The sequence below is a fragment of the Sus scrofa genome, chromosome 2 (genome assembly GCF_054392235.1).
Source record: "Sus scrofa isolate SSC_HxYL_T2T_F1_AM1 chromosome 2, Sscrofa_HxYL_maternal_Yorkshire_Landrace_v2.0, whole genome shotgun sequence".
In the NCBI taxonomy this organism is placed as follows: Eukaryota; Metazoa; Chordata; class Mammalia; order Artiodactyla; family Suidae; genus Sus; species Sus scrofa.
This window is the reverse complement of record NC_139384.1, coordinates 6,396,952-6,419,668: the sequence shown is the minus strand read 5'-3', so window position 1 is coordinate 6,419,668 and position 22,717 is coordinate 6,396,952. Positions and strand designations below refer to the sequence as shown.

The following is a 22,717-nucleotide window of genomic DNA, read 5'->3' as shown; positions in this document are numbered from 1 at the left end:
TCGGGGCGGTGCTGACCCCGGGGGCGGGGCCATTGGGAACGCGAGGCGGGGCGGGCCTGCGGGGGGCGGAGCTAACGTTCGCTCTTCAGGTCTTGGGGGCGGGCGGTCGCGGCCGTCCAGTCCCGGACAGACGCGCACCGGGCGGGAGGCTGTGAGGGGAGGGCGCTCGGGCCCCGCCGGCCGAGTGCTGACCGGCGGCGCTAGGACCCTGTGGGGGGAGTGGCGGGGGCGGAGGAGGCGGCACCAGGACCCGGGGGAACCGCGGCGGGCGGGCGACGAGCAGGCCCGGGGGCCGGGAGGCTGCGGGCGGCGGCGCTGGGCCCGGCGCGGCGAGAGAGGCCCCGAGATGCCGAGCAAGAAGAAGAAGTACAACGCGCGGTTCCCGCCGGTGAGCACGTGGCCGGCCTCGGGAGGAACGAGCCGGGCTCTCGGGAGGCTCCGGCCCAGGCCCGGCCAGGGAGGCGGGCGCATCGCGCCGTTCGGGGGCCCGGACGCCCCGCCCCCTTCCGTGCCCTCTCCGCGTCGGTGCCCCCCGCCCCCTTCCTCCCGGGATGCTCCCTCTCTCTGCCCCCCGCCCCGCGCACCCTTTCGGGGGCCGCGGCGACGGGGTCCGAGCTCTCTGCCCCTTCCTCAGGCACGCATCAAGAAGATAATGCAGACGGATGAAGAGATTGGGAAGGTGGCGGCAGCTGTGCCTGTCATCATCTGTATCCTGTCGAGGGCTGGCTGGGCTGAGGGAGGCGGGGGAGGCCGGCAGCCCCGGGGCGCTTTTTGGGGGCCAGGACATTGTTAGAACCCGCGTTCGCCTTGACGACCCTCAGCTCGGGCGCTCGAGCTTTTCCTGGAGTCACTGCTGAAGAAGGCCTGCCAAGTGACCCAGTCTAGAAATGCCAAGACCATGACCACATCCCACCTGTGAGTGGCTCCGATCTGGGAGGGCTCGTGTGGGGCCTCCGCCCGGAGTCCACACGCTTAGGGGAGGCTGTGCCCTGATAGGGAGGGAGGTGGGAGGCAGCTGGGCCGAGGACTCAAAGGCCGGTAGGTTTGAGTTGGCAGGGACTGGGTATTCTAAGAAAGGGGGCATGGCTGGGATTGAAACGATCCAGACTCTGTTCCCCTGACATCCAGAGAGCACTTTGCTGAGAGTACAGACATCTGTGCCTCACCTGAGTGCCATTCCCTCCCCACCTCTTCCAGGAAGCAGTGCATTGAGCTGGAGCAGCAGTTTGACTTCTTAAAGGATCTGGTGGCCTCTGTGCCTGACATGCAGGGAGATGGGGAAGACAACCACATGGACGGGGACAAGGGTCCTCGCAGGTGGGGAGTCAGTGTCCATGTGGGGAAGGCCAAGGCCCCCGGGGTTGGAGGTGTCTTGGGGGATGGCAGAGGAGTGGGGAGACCTCTGGGCAGATGGACTCCACCTTCCCGAAGGGGCCGGAAGCCAGGCGGCGGCAGCCGGAAGAACGGTGGCATGGGAAGCAAAGGCAAGGACAAGAAGCTGTCGGGGACAGACTCGGAGCAGGAGGTGAGCTGAGGCCCCAGCCCTCTGTCCTGCCCTGCAGGGTGGAGAGGGCAGCCTTGCATCAGGCCAGGCCCAGCTGGCTGGAGGCCTGGTCCCATCCTCACCTGTGACCTCTTTGTGTTGGTTGCCTTGCACATGGCGGCTGCAGAGGTCCGGCTTTCCAGTAATGGGCCCACGCCTTTCTTGTCGCCTCTGATTCCTGTCTTGTTCCCAGGATGAGTCTGAGGATACAGATACTGATGGGGAAGAGGAGACATCACAGGCCCCATCCCAGGCCAGCCAGCCCCCTGCCCACTTTCAGAGGTAAGCAGGTCGGTGGCACCCAGAGGGGGCCAGCTGGTCCCCAGCTGCCTTGTCCTTTCTGACCGCTCAGGCGCCTTGGTTCTGTTGGTTGTGGCAGATTTGGGAGACGGGACGGGAGGAACTGAAGAGGACTTAACGGCTGGGTTCTGTGCTCTCAGAAAGTCCCCTCCCCCGGGTGGGGCTGTGTGCCCTGGGTCCTTCCCTTCTCTGGGCTCGGCTCCCTGCTGGTAGAGGGCAGTGGGCTCCAGGCCTGCCTGGCTGGAGGACCGGGTGGGGCTCAGCGGGCAGGACTGGGCACAGGTGAGTGGCCTGATCTTCCTTTCCCACTTTCTGCCCTGCAGCCCCCCGACACCCTTCACGCCCTTCACCTCGACTCTGCCTCTGCCCCCAGCGCCCCAGGTCCCCGCAGCACCTGACGCAGAGGACGAAGAAGATTATGACTCCTAGCGCCCTCTGCCCCCCAGGCCACACCCCCTTTTAGCTGCTCTGGGGGGAAGAGAGTAGAGCTGTTCTTAAATTTATTAAAAAAAAAAATAAAAGGGAATTCCAGTATCCGTCCCTGCTCTTGTCCAGGGCCTAATGGCCTCCTTCCCCACACTGAGCCAGGGCCAGGGCGGCTGGGCAGCAGCTGACTGAAGGGGGCCGGGCCCGGGGTGCTGATGGCGGGAAGGTGGGCAGAGTGCTGGAGGGCCTGAGCCGGCAGTGCCAGTCATGCCGGGAGACAGCCTGTCTTGTTGTGCCCTGTGACCCTGGGCGGGTTCCTACTCTGAGTAGCCTGTTCTTGTCTCTCTGAGGGAGACCATTCTGCCCCCTCTGGGCTGCTGCAGAGAGACAGATGGGACAGGTGACAGAGACAGCTCTTGAAAACTAGAGCTGGAGCCAGTGGCCTTGAAGGGCATGTGGGAAGGGCAGCGGGAGCAGAGGTAGGTGAGGTCGTGGGGGACCTGGAAGGCCGGCTTGTGAGCCCCCAGGGGCCCTGAGCGGACCCTGGAGCTATGCATACGAGGCCGATGAGGCGGATGTGTTGTGTTCAGGGAGCAGCGGCCTGGAGAGGCCAGGGCAGCGATGGGCAGCCTAGAGGTCTGGGTTGCCCACAGACGTGAGTGCTGATGGAAGGGGCTCCTCAAGGACTCGGGTGTCTTCGCATGGGGGTGGGGGTGGGGGTTCTCCTCTACCCAGGAGACGGGGGAGAAGAGGGTTAGGAAGATCACAGGGTCCGCTGTGATGAATTTGGGGCGCTGTGAGCCCACTGAGGCGGGGTGTGGAGTGGCACTTGGGTGGCAGGGCTGGAGACAGGTGTGTGAGCAGAGCATGGGAGGGCCCCAGGGGACCCCACAGGGGCCCCAGGAGCCGCTGCGGTGCCCACCAGGGGCTCCAGGGAGGAGGAGCAGAGGCGGGGAGAGCGGGATGGGACTGGCTGCGAGGGGAAGCAGCGCTCAGGACTGGAGGTGGAGACCACAGAGGGCAGCGGCTCCCGGTGAGGGGGGGGGTGCGAGCTTGTGAGGGAGGGGCTGCAGGGATGGCAGGGCACTGAGGGCCGGAGATGGGGTTCCTGCGAGCCCCCAGCCTAAGGGAAAGGGGCGCGTGGGTTTGCTGGAGAGTCGAGGTGTCCGTTTTTACCTGGCAGTGTGCGACTTTCCCACCAAGTAGGAGGCAGGGTGGCAGCCCTGGGCTCAGGGCGGCTGGAACTGGGGGCACGTGGCTTGCATCTGCTTCTCATCTGCTCCTGCTCTGTACTTACTTTTGGGGAACCACCTCTGTGCAGCCTGTGAGGTTGAGGACAGGGGACCACCAGCCTGGCCAGTCAGACACAATGAGGTCGTGACCCTTCTGAGTGTGGCCTCTCCCACTTGGCACACGTGAGCCCTGGGACTCTAGGCGAGCCCCTGGAGAACGGGTTTTGACAAGATTGCTGGCTCCCCCGTGGTGCTGGTAGCGGCAGAGGACCCTCTTAGGAGTTCAGGTGAGGATGCTGGTGGCCACGCTGGGGTAGTAAGGCTGGTGAGATATGGGCTGGTGGCTGCTGGAAGCCGCGTCCCACCCCAAGGGGGCGATCCTGACAGAGAACAGAACTGGCACAGCAGAGCCGGGAGGCCCAGAGCCACAGACTTCTGGTGATAGTCTGGACACCTGGACCCTGATGCCTGTATTACCTTAGACTTCTTTGTTATGTGAGCCAGTACAAATTTATTTTTTGCCTGGAAGCCAGTTGGGTTTCTGACATTGGTACTGAGAGAACTCTGGCTGGTAAGGACTGCGAATGGGAGGTGGTTCTTATCGGCCCTGGAGAGAGAGTGGTTTTCCCCAGCAGCAAACTGGGCGCAACTCCAGGTAGGGTGGGGACTTGGCACACCTCTGGCCCTGGGGACCCCAAGTGGGAGAGGAAGACACTCTGGGAGCCCGAGGCTGGGATCTGTACCAGAGCTGAGGTTCTGGAGTTCTCTTGAGGCACAGCGGGTTAGGGATCCAGCGTTGTACCTGCAGTGGTCGCCGATGTGATGCCGGTTTGAGCCCTAGCTCGGGAACTTTCACATGCTCCAGGTGCTGCCAGAAAAAGAGGTGAGGTTCCGAACTGAGAGGCTTCAGGGTGACAAGGCTCAGTGATGATTGGGGAAGGTGAGGAGGCCAGGGTGGGAGAGCCTTCCTCCAGGGGGTGCAGGTGGGAGTGAGGTGCCCAGCGGCTGCTGGCCTGGGCCTCTGCATTCTCAGCCCGTTGGCTCAGCCTCAGCGGAGGGCTTTTGAGTGGAACCTTGGGAGCCAGGCTTCAGATTCGGGTCCTGGCTTTTCCACTTATTAACCTTGAACAAGGGCTGTAGCTTTCCTGTCTCTGTTCTCTTATTTGTAAGATGGGGCTAGTTACTACCTATGTTAGTTAGCATGCTATGCTATGTATACTAGTTACACCTGTTAGTTAGGGCAAAGGGCTAATGTAACAAAGTGTATAGGTCCAAATATAAGGGACGTGTCTCGGCCACATAAGGTTCACAATGAGATGCCCCCCATCTGATCAGTGGGGGTTGCTTCTCCAAGAGGAACTTCTGGGCCCAGGCTCCTTTCATCTCGTGGCCCACCATCCTCAACTCATGGCTGGCAAGGTCACTAAGGGGAAATCTCAGAGCCCACAGAGATTTTCCTAGGGCAGGACTGAAGTGCCCCCCACCCCCAGCCTCTGTTTACCTCCCCACTGGCCCTGTCACAAAGTCCCACCTGAGGGAGGCTGGGAAGAGTGGTCTGGCCAACCTGGGTGACACAGCAGTTTCTGCCCAGGACCGTCCAGGCCACTGGGAAGGGCGTGACCCAGGCTCTGAGAAGTGTTGGGAGTGCAGCCTCCTGAGTCGGAGGGCAGGGGGCCCAGGGACAGTGCTCCCGGCTGGCTCCTGGCTTCTGGGTGCCTCTGGGGGTGAGGCAAGAGGGCTCTGCCCTGTCCTGGGGATACGACTGGGCGCTGGGAAGAGCACAGCCTGTCAGTACCCATCTGCAGAGTTCTTCCTGGGAATCAGATGATTCTCATCCTTTGTTCTCTGTCCTTTGGGGAACTTTGAGCCTCGGGCCACGTCCTATCTGGATGCCTTAGCACAGCCTGGACCAGGCCCTGGGCTGTGAGTGTGACCAGTGTGTGAAGTGGAGAGTGGTTTCTGAGGCCAGAGTGGCAGCCTGGCACCCCGACCCTCGGTGAAGAGTAAGGGCCCAAGTGGAGAACCTCCCTCCACTGCCCATCTGAGGATTCATTCAGCAAATATTCATCGAGCACCAAGCAGGGAAGTGAGATGCCGCGGTCACCCACCAGAAGCCTGAAACTGACAAGCCTGGTATCACCAATGTGAGGGTGGAGGTGGCGACACCCGAACTCACACTGCAGGGGGAATGGCAGTGGGTGCAGCCGCCTCAGAAAACGGTCTGGCAGATTCTCATTGGGTCTGTTAACATCCACTTCCGTGTGACAGGGCAATGCCACTCCCAGGCGTACGGCCACCAAAAGACACGCAGGAGAATGTTCATACTCCAGGGAGTTCCTGCTGTGATGTTTTGGGTTAGTGGTCCCACTTGTCTCTGTGGCATCGCCGGTTAGATACTCAGCCCGGCACAGTGGGTTGAGGATCCGGTGTTGAATGCCACAGGTTGCAGATGTGGCTTGAATTCAATCCATGGTCCAGGGCTTCCATATACCACAGGTGCGGACAAATAAGTAAATAATTGAATTGTTTAAAAATGTTAATACTGGAGTTCCCATCATGGCTCAGTGGAAACGAACCTGACTAGTGTCCGTGAACGCAGGTTCAATTCCTGGCCTCACTCAGTGTTAACGATCCAGCGTTGCCATGAGTTCTGGTGTTCATCACAGATGCAGCTCAGATCTGGCGTTGCTGTGGCTGTGGAGTAGGCCATCGGCTACAGCTCTGATTCGACCCCTAGCCTGGGAACCTCCATATGCCGTTGGTACGGCCCTAAAGAGACAAAAAAAAAAAGAACAAACCACTGTTACATGGGCTATCAGGGTGAATCTTGTAGGCATACCAAGCAAAAAAAACCAAACACAAAAGTGTACATGCTATGACAAATCATTTATTTTTTTGGCCTTTTGTCATTTTAGGGCCACACTGGCAGCACATGAAGGTTCCTTGGCTAGGGGTCCAATCAGAGCTGTAGCTGCCGGCCTACACCACAGCCACCACAGCAGCGCCAGATCGGAGCCAAGTTTGCGACTCACACCACAGCCCATGGCAACGCCGGATCCTTAACCCACTGAGCGAGGCCAGGGATCAAACCGGCAACCTCATGGTTCCTAGTCAGATTCGTTTCTGCTGAGCCACGACGCGAACTCCTGACATAATTCATTTATAGTTTAGCAATGAGTGAAACTAATTGATGCAGTGGGGGCCAGTATAACGGGTGACCTGGGGGGTGGAGGCTGATGGGAGGGCACAGTGGAGCCTTCTGGAAATCTTCTATAGTTTGAACAGTGTCGTGGTTATATATAAAATTATATTGGTGTTTCCTGGTGGCTCAGTGCATTAAGGATCCAGCATTGTCGCTGCTGTGTGGTGCTGGTTGGATCCCTGGCCTGGGAATTTCTGCATGCTATGGGCGCAGCCAAGAGAAAAAAAAAAAAAAAAAAAAAAAATATATATATATATATATATATAAGGCTGAACACTTAAAATACAAGCACCTTTATGATATCTGCATATAAACTTTATTTTATCGGAGTATCTATTGAGAACCTCTCGCACACCAGATACTATTCTAGGAAGTGCTGATTCTATGAACAAAATGTTTCCTGGAGTTGATTTCTGAGGAGGAGAGACAGACAAAGAAGATAAGAGTGTGTCAAATGATGATATGTGCGCTGAGGAAAAGGAAGCGTAAAACAGGGACGGTGGGAGCCCGGGGCCTGAGCGGTGCCCCCGCATCCTGGGCAGAGCTCAGGGGAGACCCTATTCAGCGGGGAGAGGGCAAAGGCCCAGATCGAGGTTTGATTCTGTCGGGTTTCCCTGTGGTCTCCCGGCTGAGCCATGTCCATGTTTGTTTTAGGGCCGCAGGTGCAGCACATGGAAGTTCCCAGGCTACAGGTCAAATTGGAGCTACAGCTGTGGCCACAGCAATGCGTGATCTGAGCCGCATCAGCCACCTAAGTGGCAGGTCGTGCTGGATCGTTAACCCACTGCGGTACTCGTTGGGTTCATTTCCGCTGAACCACAACGGGAACTCCATCATGTCCATTTTACAGAGGAGAAGACTGAGGCTCAGGAAGTGAGAGGTGTGGCCTGAGTTTGCGCAGTGGCCCAGAGATGGGCAGGGGCTTGTACACGGGCCTGTGTAGGGGTCCAGAGTGTGGGGAGGTGGCCTTCGTGACCTCCCCCAGCTGAGGTCTCCATCATCCCTTCTCTGATGTAGTAAGCTTGTCTCCAGGATGCGCACAGGACCGGGTTCCCACTCTTCTCGGCTCTGGGCGCTGCAGCATTGGAAGGACAGCTGTGACCCAGGTGCTTCCCCGGGGCTTGGCCCCTCCTCTCCATGGACCCTCTCAGGGGCTCCCTGCAGCTGGGGAGGGGGCAGGACCTGGATGACACTCACCCCCCCATCACCAGGGTGAGCTGTCTTTATTCTGAAACCACGTCCTTCTTATCTGTGTGTGTGTGTGTGCAAATGTCATTTTCAGAAATAGAATAAGGGCTAGGATTTCTGCACCCACCCCAGTAATCAGAAAGCTACAAAGGGCAGTACCCATTGTGGTTTTGCAGCTTAAGAACCTGACATAGTATCTGTGAGGATGCAGGTTCCATCTCTGGCCTTGCTCAGTGGGTTAAGGATCTGGCGTTGCCCTGAGCTGTGGTGTAGGTTGCAGATGCGGCTTGGATCTGCCATATCTATGGGGACTTCCATATGCTGTAGGTGCAGCCATAAAAAAAAAAAAAAAAAAAAAAAAAAAGCTGCAAAGGCAAAATACAAGATCCCAGAGGACACCCAGCAGATTGGAAATCAGAAAAGACTGATAGCTGGCAGGGAGGTGGCTACACACACGTCTGGCGCTTCGGGTGGGAGTGTCAATTAGGTGGCATGTTTGAAAGGGCAGTTTGGCCGCTAAGTGCCCTCTGGCAGTTCCACTCCTGGGTGTAAAACCTCTCACAAACAGGAAGACAACGTGTCCCAGCAAGGTTGGAGATGGCCAAGAGCTGGAACCTGCCAACTTGTCTGTCACCAGGGAATTGCGTGGCAGATGGCAATGTGGGCGAAGCTCAAACTCACTGTGTTGAGTGAAAAACCAAAAAATGCAGAACAAGAGCTCTAGCACAGTGGTGTTTATGGAAAGTAAATGTACAGACATGCACAACAATCCTGTGTATCTCTGCCACTCACTCTGCAACTTTGGACAAGTGAATCAAGCTCTTTGTGCTTCACTGTCCTCATCTGTGAAATGGGGACAGTGATAGCTGCTCCTCCAGGGACATGTGATGATAAAACAAGATGTGACGCATGAAGTGCTCAGCACAGTGCTTCACGGAGTGAGCACCCAGAAAAGTGGTGCCTGTAACTGACACATGTGGAAATAAAGGCCTGGAAAGTAGATCGAAAGGACACGTGTTAGACACACAAGAGTGGGGCGCTGTGGGGAGAAGGAACGGGATTGGGGGTGGGCTGAGGGGAAAGTCCTTTTTTTTCTTTTTCTTTTTAGGGCCGCACCTGCAGCGTATGGAAGTTGCCAGGCTAGGGGTCGAATCAGAGCTACAGCTCCCAGCACACAACACAGCCACAGCAATGTGGGATCCTTAACCTGCTGAGCGGGGCCAGGGATCGAACCTGTATCCTCTTGGATACTAGTCTGGTTCTTAACCCGCTGAGCCACAATGGGAACTCCGGAAAGTCTATTTTAAAGGGAGGCTTTCCGGGCCCCTGGTGAGGCCTGGAGTTCCCAAGCCAAGGAGATGGACTGCCAAGTTTAACCCCCCGTGGTGCAAGCAAAACCAAAACTGTTGTCATTTGTCATCTTCGCAATGGGCCAGTTGATCCTCCTGGACCGAGTCGTCTAAGGACAAGTCAACACAGCCCAGCCGCATTCTTGGGGTCATAAGCATTTCCTTCCTGCGCTCACTTGACATTTCCTGAGCACCTACTCTGTGCTAGGCGCTGTTCTGGGCTCTCGGGAGGAGAGAGCAGAGCAAGAAGGACAGCAACGGGCTCCGATGAACGAGTGTGCAAGCACCCGGGGTCGGGGTGTAAGCGCTCTGAGGGAAGAGCGGGGAGGGAGCAGGCAGCGGTGTTCTGGGAAGAGGAGGAGGCCTGTGTGGAAGTGGCAGCAAGCAGGTGCTGGAGGGGGGGTGCTGGCCATCTGCATCCCTCCCCCTTCCTCATTCCTGTCGGGGGTGGGAGGGCTGGGGTGGGAGGGCTGCCCTTGCTTCCAGCGGCTGAGTCCCACCCCGCCCTGGTGTCGGGGGAGGTTTCACTTTCCCCTTCCCCTAAGTTCTTTGAGCTTTCTTTCTTTCCTGTTGGGTTCTCTTCGCCCGCCCACCACCTTTGTCTGAAGCCGATCAGGTTCGGGGAGTGGGGAGCACTGAGGGTGAGGCAGGGGCTGGGACCTCCATTCCTCCTCCAAAGACCCCACTCATCCCCTCCTCGGTCCCATCTCCCTTGGGGTCCACCTCCCTCAGAAGAGTCTGGGCTGCCCTCCTTGTGCGTATTTTGGTCCTAGCACCTCCCCTTACCAGCCTTGTGCCTTTGTGCTAACTCAACCTCTCTGGGCCTCAGTGTCCTTATTATAAAAGGAGCATCTTATAAGGTTGTTGTTTACAAAGATGTTTATAGAGAGCTGCTGACCACCTACTTCGTGTCAGGCTGTCCCAGGCGCTGGCTTTAGGCTGTGAACAAACCCAGTTCCTAGCCCCTGTCAGGTCAACAAACCTGACCTTTAGTGAGGGCAGGGGTCTCACCTCTGATCTTGTATTGGAATCACTGGGGAGCTTTGAAGGTGACTGATGCCCAGGGTCCGTCCCCAGGGATTCTTTCCTTTTTTTCTTTCTTTCTTCCTCCCTTCCTTCCTTTTTAAGGCCAAACTTGCAGCACATAGAAATTCGCCGGCTAGTGGTCAAATTGGAGCTGCAGCTGCTGGCCTACACCACAGCCGCAGCAGTGTGGGATCCGAGCCGCATTTGCAACCCACAGCCACAGCTTGCTGCAGTGCCAGATCCTTAACCCACTGAGCATGGCCAGGGATCAAACCTACATCCTCATGGGTGCTAATCACGTTCTTAACCCACTGAGCCACAATGGGAACTCCCATCCCCAGAGATTCGATCTAACTGGATGGGAAGCTCGGGCCCTGGTATTTTCAAGGCTCCCCAGGTGCTTCTAATACACAGCCAGGACTGAGAACCACTAAATGATAGGTCCTAAAACCACTTGGAGCCGTGCCTGGGTCCTAAGCCTTCAGGAAACGATGTTGTTCTGTCTCCCAGGACACCACCATCTAAATTATCCCAACAGACTCCTCACTGGCTGCCCTGCCTCCAGGTCCCCACTGCCGAGTTCTTTTCTATCGCAGGGCCAGGTCCATCTTTGTAAACAAACGTCATCAGGTTTAATCTTGTGACGGCTCCTGCCTTCTTGCGTTAGAATGTTCTTGTGTTCATGGCCGGAAAACTTCTCATTTCCCCCCAGAGGAGTCTACAGGCAACATCAACCTACCCCCTCCCGGAGCGTGATAATTAACTCCCTGTGTGACACACACAGGCACACGTGCCCACGTGCATGCACGCTCTCCTCTGACTTTTTTTTTTTTTTTTTTTTTTTTTGCTTTTTAGGGCCGCACCTGCAGCATATGGAAGTTCCCAGGCTAGGGGTCCAATCGGAGCTGCAGCTGCCGGCCTACACCGCAACCTCAGCAACACCAGATCCTTAACCCACTGAGCGAGGACAGGGATCGAACCCTCAACCTCATGGTTCCTAGTTGGATTCATTTCTGCTGTGCCACGATGGGAACTCCTTTTATTTTTTATTTTTTGTCTTTTTAGGGCCACACCCACAGCATATGGAAGTTCCCAGGCTATGGGTCAAATCAGAGCTGTAGCTACTGGCCTACACCACAGCCACGGCAGTCTTTCTTCCTTTTGGTTTTTGCTTCTTAGGGGCTGTACCTGCGGCATATGGAAGTTCCCCAGCTAGGGGTTGAATCAGAGCTGCAGCTGCAAGACTATGCCACAGCAATAGCACCACCAGATCCTTAACCCCCAGAGCAAGGTCAAGGATTGAACCCACATCCTCACTGAGACTATGTCAAGTTCTTAACCCTCTGGGCCACAGCGGGAACTCCTATTTTTTCCTTTTGTTACTTGTACTTTGGGTATCATATCTCATAAACTGTTGCCTAATCGAAGGTTATTCCTGGTTTTTTTTTTTTTTCCTAAGAGTTTTAGCTCTTACATTTAAGTCCATGATTCATTTTGAGTTCACTTTTGTGTGTGGCGTAAGGGTCCAACCTCTTTCTGTTGTGTGTGGAATTCCAGTTGTCTCAGCAGCATTTGTTGAAAAGACTGTTCTTTTCCCACTGAACAGTCTTGTCGTCCTTGTGTATAATCAATCGACCGGGAGTTGCTGTTGTAACTCAGTGGGTTAAAAACTCCACTAGTATCAACAAGGTTTTGGGTTCCATCTCTGGCCTCACTCAGTGGGTTAAGGATCCTTCACTGCCACAAGCTTCGGCGTAGGTCGCAGGTGAGGCCCAGATCTGGCATTGCTGTGGTCGTGGCATAGGGCGGGAGCTGCAGCTGCAGCTCCAGCTCCGATTTGTCCCCTAGCCAGGGAACTTCCATATGCCACAGGAGCGGCCCTATAAAGTAAGTAAATAAATAAATAAAACTGGCCATGTGGGTCCCTGCTGTTGCACAAAGGGATTGGCAGTGTCCCTGCAGCCCCAGGACATAGGTTTGGTCCCAGGCCCAATACAGTGAGTTAAAATTGCATAGGTTGCAACTGTGGCTTGGATATGCTCCCTGGCCTAGGGAACTCCCATGGGGCAGCGGAAAAAAATGAAAGAAATAAAATAAAATAAAGTAATATGACTCATAGATGCGTTAAAAAAATAATAAAACAGGGAGTTCCTGTTGTGGCTCAGCGGAAATGAATCTGACTGGCATCCATGAGGACACAAGTTCAATCCCTGGCCTCATGGGTTAAGGATCCCATGTTGCCATGAGCTGTGGTGTAGGTCACAGACATGGCTCAGATTCCGCGTTGCTGAGGTTGCGGTGTAGGCCAGCAGCTGTAGCTCCGATTCGATCCCTAGCTGGGAACCTCCATATGCTGAGGGTGTGGCCCTAAAAAGCAAAAAAAATAAAAATAAAAATAAATAAAATAAAATCAATTGATCATAAATGTAAGGGCTGCTATTTCTGGATTCTCATTTCTATTCCTTGATCGATGTCTGTACCAATGGTAGAACCACACTCTCTTGCTTATAATAGCTTTGTACTAAATTTTGAAATCAGCACATGTTCGTCTTTCAACTTTGTTCTTTTTCAAGATGGTTTGGTTATTCTGGGTTCCTTGACTTTCCATGTGAATTTTAGGATCAGTTTGTCAATTCCTGCAAAAGGCAGCTGAGATTTTGGTGGGGATTTGAGATAAAGCAGTGTGGAGAGAATTGCCATTTTCTGGGGGACTTTTATTGACAGATATTTTCTCCTGGTTATTAATCAGATTTTCCTCCTTATTTGTATGTATATTAATTGTTTTGTTTTGTTTTGTTTTTGTTTTTAGGGCCACAACCAAGGCATATGGACGTTCCCAGGCTAGGGGTTGACTCAGAGCTGCAGCTGCTGGCCTACACCACAGCCACAGCAACGCTGGATCCTTAACCCAGTGATCGAGGCCAGGGATCAAACCCGCATCCTCATGGATCCTAGCCGGGTTTGTTTCCGTTACACCACAACGGAAACTCCTATGTATGAATTTTTTATTGGACGCCAAACATTGTGAATTTTACATTACTGATCTAGATTTTATTGTGCTCCTTTAAAGAGTATCGGACATTTCCTGGTAATTTGGTTGCGGTGGGTTAAGTGGATCATTTCAAGATTTGTTACAAACTCTTTTACAGTGGGTCTACAGTAGTTCTCTTTTCCACTTTTTTTTTTTTTTTTTTTTTTTTTTTTGGTCTTTTTAGAGCTGTACCCATGGCATATGGAGGTTCCCAGGCTAGGAGTTGAATCAGAGGCGTAGCTCCGACCTCCACCACAGCCATAGCAACACTGGATCCTTAACTACTGAGGGAGGCCAGGGATCAATTCCGCATCCTCATGGATCCTAGTCGGGTTCATAACCCACTGAGCCACAGTGGGACCTCCTAGAGAGGTTTTCATTAAGGGCTGATGTAGGGCCACTTCTGGGTTCTCTACCAAATTTTCTGGGCATCCAGTGAGATTTCTCTCCTCTGACTGGAAAGACTCTTCTTACAAAGATTTCTAGTCTTGTGTGAGCTCTGGGAAGTATGCGATTACGTCTCTGCAGGAATGGCTCTTTTGCTGAAGGATGTTCTTGCCCAGCCTTGCGGGGTTTCACTCTGTACCCAGCGCAGATGGTGAATCTGCCTAAAGCTCGACTGAAGCCCTGTGTGGGTTTGGAGCTGCTCCTCTGCTAGGTTCCTCCTCTGAGTCTACCAGCAAATTCTGGCTGCCCTTTGCCTCTCCAGACTCTGGCCTCTTTAGCTCCGGGAGTCTGGCGGACCCTGTCTGGGCTCCTCCCCCTGCCCTGCGGGAGCAGCGGGCTCACAGCACTTGCTTCCCTTTTCTCAGAGATTGCAGTCCTGTGCTACCGGTTTTCTAACCTCTGGAAGTAGTTTTTTCTTAGACTCGGTCCGTTTCTTCATTGTGTGTGGCAAAAGGGTCGTTTCAGCCCACCTTTCTTGCTCCTGGCCAGAGTCAGAAGTCCTTCTCTCTCCTTCCAACTCCCCACATCCCTTGCCTGTCCGTCTTCCCAGGTTCTGCTCCTGCTCTGATTTGGATTCTGATCCTCTGCATTGGACTATGACCATGTGACAAGGCAAGGGCCTTGTCTTATTCAAATCTGCATCTACAGGGCGTCCCACGGGGCCTGGCACCAAATAGCCATGGGGCAGGCGCGTTTTTGTGCTTTAGTCTTCCCTGCTCTCTTCCTTTAAGAATCCTCAAATCATGGGGTTCCTGTTGTGGCTCAGTGATTCAGAACCCGACTAGGATTCACGAGGATTTGGTGTGAGCCCTGGCCTCTCTCAGTGGGTGAAAGATCCAGCATTGCCATAAGCTGTGCTGTAGGTCAAAGATGGGGCTTGGATCCTGTGTTGCTGTGGCTGTGGCTGTGGTGTAGGCTGGCAGCTGTGGCTCCGATTTGGCCCCTAACCTGGAAACTTCCATATGCTGCAGGTGCGGTCCTAAAAAGGAAAAGAAAGGAAGGAAGGAGGGAGGGAGGGAGGAAGGAAGAAAGGAAGGAAGGAAGGAAGGAAGGAAGACAGGGAGAAAATAGTAACGGGAATCCTCAAATCACGTCCCCATCCTTTTGAAAATTTATTAATTAAAAATTTCTTTTGGAGTTTCCCAGTGGCTGAGAGGGTTAAGGATCCAGCAGTTGTCACTGCTGTGGTGCAGGTTTGATCCCTGTCCCTGGAACGTCCACATGCCCCAAGGTGGGGAAAAAAATCTTTCTTTTTTAACCTCTGTCCAAAGTTGTTTTTTTTTTAGGTTTTTTTCCCCCCATTATAGCTGGTTTACAGTGTTAGAATTTTTCTTTTTTTAAAATTGAAGTATTGTAGTTCCCAGGTGGCCCCAGTGGTTAAGGATTTGGGGTTGTCACTGCTGTGGCTTCAGTTCAGTCCCTGGCCTGGGAATGTCCGCATGCCATGGGCGTGGTTAAAATAAAAATAAAAAAATAAAATTGAAATATAGTTGGCCTAGAATATTATATTAGATTAGGTGTACAGCCTAATGATTCAAAATTTTTGTACACTATACAAAGTGATTATAATATTATTGACTGTATTCTCTGTGTGGTACGTTGCATCCCCATGACTCATAACTGGTCATTTATATCTCGTAATACCCTTCACCTATTTTGCCCATCCCCTCACCCTGCTCCCTCTCGCAGCCACTAGTTTATTCTGTGTATCTGTGAGTCTGTTTCTGTTTTGCTGTATTTGTTTTGTTTTATAGATTGCATATGTAAACGAAAACATACAGTATTTGTCTTCCTTCCTTTCTTTCGGCCGTGCCTGTGGCATGCAGTAGGTCCTGGGCCAGGGAGTGAATCCGTGTCACAGCAGTAACTCAATGCCAGAGCCTTAACCTGCTGTGCTACAAGAGAACGCCAGTATTCGTGTTTCTTTGTTTGGCTTATTTCACTGAGCAAAATATCCTCCGGATGCCTCCACTTATCACAAATGGCAAGATTTCATTCATCTCTATGGCCAATGTTCATATACATATACACACATATGTGTGTACACACACACACACACACACACACACACACACCTCTCACATCTTTATCCATTCGTCTGTTGGTGGGGACTTAGACGGCTTCCATATCTTGGCAATTATAAGTAATACTGTGATGAGCTTTGGGGTACATATATCTTTTTTAATTAGTGTTTTCATTTTCTTTGGATACGTACCCAGGAGTGGAATTGCTGTATTGTATGGTAGTTCTATTTTTAATTTTTTTGAGGAAGCTTCATACTGTTTTTATCCCTAGAGAACTGTTCCTCCCACTCCACCCAGGAGGTACCGCCAGGACCGCTGGTCAAGGTCCCCTCCCCGCTGGGACCTGTGATTGGTCTGGGGGTGGCCATGAGACTCAAGGCAGGACATGTCAGACTCCCGCCCTCAGCTTTTGCTCCCTGGATACATGGGAAGGGTCCTCTCTGTACTCTGGTGACAGGGACACAAGGACAGCAACCTGGTGCTGCCTGCAGTCAACGTTCCCACTGGAGAGAATGATGCCAACAGAGAGGGAGTGAAGATGAAATCGGGAGAAAAGTCACACACACACACACACACACACACACACACACACACACACACAGGGACTCAAGTCCCTCAATCCAGGTCAGTTTCTTTTTATGAGTTAGTAAAATAAGCCCATTACTTATTTTATCCTTTTTGGCTTAATTTAGTTCTGTCAATTGCAAACCAAAGGGCCCTAACTAGTACAGGCCGTCTCTGTATACTTGCTGAATGACAGATTTAATTTGCATATCTGCCTCATTCCCAGTGCCTGTGAGGTAGCTTCCAACAAGAATGAGGACGATAAAATTTTAAAATGGAAATACAGTCTCAAGGAGTTCCCATCGTGGCACAGTGGAAACAAATCCGACTAGGAACCATGAGGTGGCAGGTTCAATTCCTGGCCTTGGTCACTGGGTTAAGGATCCAACGTTGCTGTGAGCTTTGGTGTAGGTTGCAGAAGCAGCTCAGATCTGGTGTGGCTCTGGCGTAGGCCAGCAACAACAGCTCCGATTAGACCCCTGGCCTGGGAATCTCCACATGCCGCGAGTGTGGCCCTAAAAAGCAAAAAAAAAAAAAAAAAAAAAAAAAAGCGAAAGAAAAAAGAAAAGAACACACAAAGTTCAAGAGTAAGAACATAGGAGTTCCCGTCGTGGCACAGTGGTTAACGAATCCAACTAGGAACCAAGAGGTTGCGGGTTCCATCCCTGCCCTTGCTCAGTGGGCTAACGATCTGGCGTTGCCGTGAGCTGTGGTGTAGGTTGCAGACGCGGCTCAGATCCCACGTTGCTGTGGCTCTGGTGTAGGCCGGCGGCTGCGGCTCCAATTCAACCCTAGCCTGGGAACCTCCATATGCCGTGGGAGTAGCCCAAGAAATAGCAAAAAAAAAAAAAAAAAAAAAAAAGAGTAAGAACATAAAGAAATAAATTATTAAATAAAGCCCATAAAGTACTCTATTGAATGAACATCAAATTTAGCTCTGAGCTTCCTGGCAGCCAAAGCAAAATGAAGATGTAGTAACTTAGCTTCCACTCCCCCCACAGAGATAGCAGAGCTTACAAATGTCTCAGGGGGAAGAAAATATTTCCTAGATTTTAGCCCCAAAGGAAAATTTTAGGTGGGGCTCTGTGAGCATGTTCAGAGGCCAACTCCATCCACGTTTCAACAGCCAAAGTCTGTAATGAGCCTTCGCCATCTGGTCCTTGGAATGTGCGCCTAGGGAACAAGTGGGGTTGCCAAATTCAGTTGTTAGCGCCTTGCCTTGACCTCTCAGGGGCTCTCGTCCCAGTTGGTCACTCCTCTTGGGAACACTTTCTTCTCTTGGCTGGGTGCCCTCACTCTGGGCTTACTTCCCCCCTACCAGTCTCTCTGGTTTAGTGTCCATGGCCATGTCCCCCTGACCTCCCCTGACCTCTAAATGGTGGCAGGCCCAGGCTCAGCCTCCACACCTCTCCTCTCCTCTTCCTGCCTCCCTGACCCAGGTCCTCAAGTCCCTCTTTCCATCTGGCCTGCTTTCTACACAGCAGCCAGAGGGATCCTTTAGAAACAAAATCAGCTTATTTCACCTCCACAACTCAAAATCTTCCACTGCGATGCCTACTTTGACCAAACAAGCTTCACGGGCTATAACAAATGATCATTTTTGTCCCCCAACATCCCTCTAAAATTCACAAGGAAGGAGTTCTCATTGTGGCTCAGCGGGTTAAGAACCTGACATAGTATCCATGAGGACGTAGGTTCAAACCCTGGCCTTGCTCAGTGAGTTAAGGATCCAGCGTCGCCATGACTTGTGGTGTAGGTCGCAGACGTGGCTCTGATCTGGCATTGCTGTGGCTGTGGCATAGGCCGGCAGCTACAGCTCCGATTGGACTCCTGGCCTGCGAACTTCCATATGTTGCAGGTGCAGCCCTAAAAAGCAACAAGAACAACAAAAAGAAGCAAAGAGGAGTTCCCACTGTGGCACAGTGGGTTAAGGACCCACTGTTGCTGCAGCTGTGGCCTAGGTTGCAGCTGTGGCTTGAATTCATTCCGTGGCCTGGGTACTTCCATATGCCATGGGTATGGCCAATAAATGAATAAAATAAATTAATTAAATAAAACACAAGCAACAACAATCCCACCCGGGGAACGTGGACAAAGGGTCCAGCAGGCTGGGCCTTTTCCTGGAAAGGGAGGAGGAGCCAGCCAAATGCTGGGAGGGAGAGGCCAGAGCAGGGGGAGGAGCCACTGCACCCTGGGTGAGCACCCTGGCAGCCCCTGCAGGTCTTGGCAGGAGCAGGTTCAGGGGGTGGCAAGGGCCACAGCCTGGCAGGGTGGGTTCGAGAGAGAATAGGAGGGGGATGTGGACACAGATGAATAAAGTCAGCTCTTTCAGGAGGTGTGGCTGCCAAGGGCCATGGAGAAATGGAGCAGTGCTGAGGAAGAAGTGGGCTCACAGAGAAAAGCGGAGTTCCCTGGTAGCTCAGAATCCCTGGCCTGGGAACTTCCACATGCTGCAGGCACAGCCAAAAAAAGGAGAGAGAGAAATGAATGATGGGAATGATTCCAAAGAGAGGGAAAATTTGCTGAGGAAAGGGCGCTGATTTCTGGAGCTACGTCCCTGAGCAGGCAATAAACACATGGATGCGTATGAAGTGCTGGTAGGTAGAGTGAAGGGCACGGTGCTACTTAGAGAGTCTTTGGCAGGTGAAGGGCAAAGAAACCAGAGGAAGTGAGAGAGTGAGCCATGTGGAGTCTGGGCAGAGAGCATTTCAGGAAGAAGCAGCAGCAAGTGCAAAGGCCCTGAGGTAGGAAGGACTGGTATGCTGCAGGAACAGTGTGTCTGGATCGGAGTGAGTGGCAGGGACAGTGGTGGGGCCTGTGGGTCAATGGGCAGACAGGTCATGCGGGGCCCAGTAGGCCATGGTAAACCCTTCAGCTTTTACTCTTTAAGAGATGGGATCCGTTGGAAAGTTTCATTGTTGTTTACAACGGCTAGATGTGGGATCTCAGTTCCCAGACCAGGAATCAAAACCGAGCCACAGCAGTGAAAGCCCCAAATCCTAACCACGAGGCCACCAGGGAACTCCTGGTTGGAGAGTTTTAAAACAAGACCTAACAGGCTCTGGATCACACTGGCTGCTGAGTAGGGAAGAGAATCGGGGGAGTTCCCATCGTGGCTCAGCTGTAAGGAACCCTACTAGTATCCATGTTGATGTGGGTTGAATCCCTGGCCTAGCTCAGTGGGTTAGGGATCCAGCATTGCCGTGAGCTGTGATGTAAGTCACAGATGGGGCTCAGATCCCGTGTTGCCGTGGCTGTGGTATAGGCTGGCAGCTACAGCTCCGATTCAACCCCTAGCCTGGGAACTTCCATGTGCCTTGGGTGCGGCCCTAAAAAAAAGAAGAAGAAGAGAATCAGGGCAAGCGCAGAAGCTGGGTACAGGAGTGACTGCAGAGACCTGAATGAGAGGTGGGGGTGAGGGGGGTGAGGGGGAGTGCGTTAGTAGTGGTGGAGAGAAGCAGCTGGATTCTGCATGGTTTGCTAGCACGGGGTGTGGCGTGTGAGGGAAAGAGAGGAGTCCAGGGTTTTGGCCTGAGCAGCAGGAAGGATGGATGTGGCCTTGGCTGAGATGGGGCAGATGGAGAGTCTGAGTTGCAACTTGTCCAGCTCATTAATATGCTTACTCGTCATGGCTGTGAGTCGATGTCGGATGGGTCGTCGGATGTGAGTCTGGACTTCGTGGGAGAGGTCAGATTTGAGATATGCATACTTGGGCATAGCTGGAAGGTGACAGGTGGCTTTTAAGTCTGGCAGACTGGATGGGCTCACTTGAGAAATGAGTGCAGCTGGAGAAGCTCCATAGGTACCTTGTGAAAATACTGCCCAGAGAAACACAGACCACCCTCTGCCAAAGAAAGAAGTGGCCCAGAGTTAGTCTGAGAAGTCAATTGGGTTGGGGTCTGGAGTGGACTTGCTCTCTGAAAATGGAGCAGCCTCGGAGTTCCCTGGTGGCCCAAGGGGTTAAGGGCCTGGCATCGTCCCTGCTGGGGCTTGGGTTGTGGCTGTGACTCGAGTTTGATCCCTGGCCTGGGAATTTCTGCGTGCTGTAGATGCGACAACAACAACAAATGGAGCAGATGGCACACGTGCCCTCCACCAAGGGTCCCACTGGTGACGTTCAGCAGAGGAGGTGGATGGGCGGGGATCCAGCCCGCCAGAAAGCAGTCTACCTCTTTTGAGCAGCAAAAGATCTTCACATGGAGCATTGTTTAGGTTGCTAAATGAAATGTGCTCATTGCCAAGTTTCCACTGGGATGGAGTCTGCGAGCAGACAAGGGTCCACAGGAAAAAAGCTCAGAGACATGAAAAAATGCTCAACATCACTAATTATTAGAAAAATACAAATCAAAACTGCAATGAAGTGCCACCTCCCACCAGTTAGAGTGGCCATCACTAACAAATCCACAAACAACAAATGCTGGAGAGGGTGTGGAGGAAAGGGAACCCTCCTGCACTGTTGGTGGGCATGTAAACTGGTAAAACGACTATGGAAACCAGTGTGGAGATTCCTCAGAGAACTAAATCTAGAACCACCATGTGATCCAGCAATCCCACTCCTGGGCGTATATCCAGACAAACCTTCGTACCAAAAATACATGCACCCCTGTGTTCACTGCAACACACCTCGCAATAGCCAAGACATGGAGACAACCCAGATGTCCATCAGCAGATGGATGGATTAAGAAGAGGTGGTCCATATACACAATGGAAAACGACTCAGCCACGAAAAGCACAGAATAATGCCATCTGCAGAAATTCTCATACTAAGCGAAGTCAGAAAGAGAAAGACAAGCACCATATGATATCATTTATAGTGCAGTCTAAAATATGGCACAAATGATCCATCTACAAAACAAACAGATCAGGAGTTCCCGTCGTGGCTCAGTGGTTAGCAAATCTGACTAGGAACCATGAGGTTGTGGGTTCGATCCCTGGCCTTGCTCAGTGGGTTAAAGATCCTGCATTGCTGTGGCTGTGGTGTAGGCTGGCGGCTACAGCTCAGATTCGACCCCTAGCCTGGGAGCCTCCATATACCACGGGAGAGGCCCAAGAAATGGCAAAAAGACAAACAAACAAACAAACAAACAAACAGATCATGGACATGGAGGGCAGACTTGTGGTTGCCAGAGGGGAGGGGGGGCTAGAGGGGGGACTGACAGGGAGTTTGGGATGGGTAGATGCAGACTCTTACCTTTGGAATGGATGGGTGATGGGTGGGGGCCAGGGTCCTGCTGTGCAGCACAGGGAACTGTGTCCAGTTTCTTGGGTTAGGGGAAAAAAAAAAAAAAAGAAGGGGTGTTCAGGGGTGGCTGGGTCACCTTGCCATCCAGCAGAAATTGAAGGAACATTGTAAATCAACTCTAATACAAAATTTAAAACGTAAAAATGAAAAAACAGAAAAATAAAACAAATGAAAAATTTACCATATCTAGAAATAAATTACTTTCTTTTTTTTTTTTTTTTTTTTTTTTTTTTTTTTTGTCTTTTGTCTTTTTAGGCTGCACCCGCAGCATATGGAGGTTCCCAGGCTAGGGGTCAAATCAGAACTGTAGCTGCCGGCCTAGGCTACAGCCACAGCCACACCAGATCCGAGCCGCATCTGTGACCTACACCACAGCTCACGGCAACACTGGATTCTTAACCCACTGAGCAAGGCCAGGGATCGAACCCAAAACCTCATGGTTCCTAGTTGGATTTGTTTCCGCTGTGCCGCAAGGGGAACTCCTGAAGTAAATTACTTTTGGAGAATAAAAAACGATGGTATCCTGGAGATACAGCTGATGTGCAGCTCCTTAATGCATTGAAGTATTCCTAGTTGGCATTTTTGCTGGTTGGTTTCATCTCGTCTGTGTTCTTTCTGTAATGGAAAATGGTCCAGTAGGGAATTGAACAGGCCTGATTTAGCTGGTTTTCTTCCATTGGATGAACTATACACACACTGTTGCATTTAGACTTATTTTCCCTGCAGAACAGTTTGGAGAAATGGTGCATCTCTCCAGGGTTCAAATCATTTAGAAATAAAGCTGGCCTTCCTCTCCTCCCGCCTCCCCCCAAAAAAAGCTCAGAGAAAATCATGCCCATCGGGGCATCTGCTAGGATTTACTTCTTCTCTTTCTTTCTTTCTTTCTTTCCTTCTTTCTTTCTTTCTTTTTTTTTTTTTTTGTGTGTGTGTTGTTGGTATATGGAGGTTCCCAGGCTAGGAGTCTAATTGGAGCCGATGCCACCAACCTACACTACAGCTCATGGCAACGCTGGATCCTTAACCCGCTGAGTGAGGCCAGGGAGCGAATCCTTGTCCTCATGGATGCTAGTCAGGTTTGCTAACTGCTGAGCCACGACGGGAACCCCTGCTAGGATTTACGTCTAAAAGCATCTCGCTGTCCAG

At 52.5% G+C, this 22,717-nt stretch overlaps 1 protein-coding gene across 2 annotated transcripts; it reads left to right on the top strand.

Annotated features, from left to right (window-relative positions):
• The first annotated feature begins 110 nt into the window (after nucleotides 1-110).
• On the top strand, nucleotides 111-6,806 carry DRAP1 (DR1 associated protein 1). Of its 2 annotated transcripts, none has more exons than XR_014836826.1 (7): nucleotides 111-388; nucleotides 635-707; nucleotides 822-915; nucleotides 1,198-1,317; nucleotides 1,432-1,525; nucleotides 1,737-1,968; nucleotides 3,343-6,806. XR_014836826.1 is itself a non-coding variant. In XM_003122518.4 (7 exons), exons 1-7 carry the CDS (start codon nucleotides 347-349, stop codon nucleotides 2,270-2,272), a joined length of 618 nt encoding a protein of 205 aa, XP_003122566.1. In that variant the 5' UTR covers nucleotides 111-346; the 3' UTR covers nucleotides 2,273-2,377. The 2 variants fall into 2 exon arrangements, 1 of the variants encoding a protein (XP_003122566.1); XM_003122518.4 differs by lacking the exon at nucleotides 3,343-6,806 and adding an exon at nucleotides 2,167-2,377 and having other exon boundaries at nucleotides 1,737-1,825.
• The last annotated feature ends 15,911 nt before the right edge of the window (nucleotides 6,807-22,717 follow it).

Excerpts from the sequence above, each read along its gene's own strand:
- DRAP1 (XM_003122518.4), top strand. The coding sequence starts at position 347 with ATGCCGAGCAAGAAGAAGAAGTACAACGCGCGGTTCCCGCCG. Across the intron at positions 389-634 it reads ACAACGCGCGGTTCCCGCCG|GCACGCATCAAGAAGATAAT; the intron begins GTGAGCACGTGG and ends CCCCTTCCTCAG. Across the intron at positions 708-821 it reads AGCTGTGCCTGTCATCATCT|CTCGGGCGCTCGAGCTTTTC; the intron begins GTATCCTGTCGA and ends GACGACCCTCAG.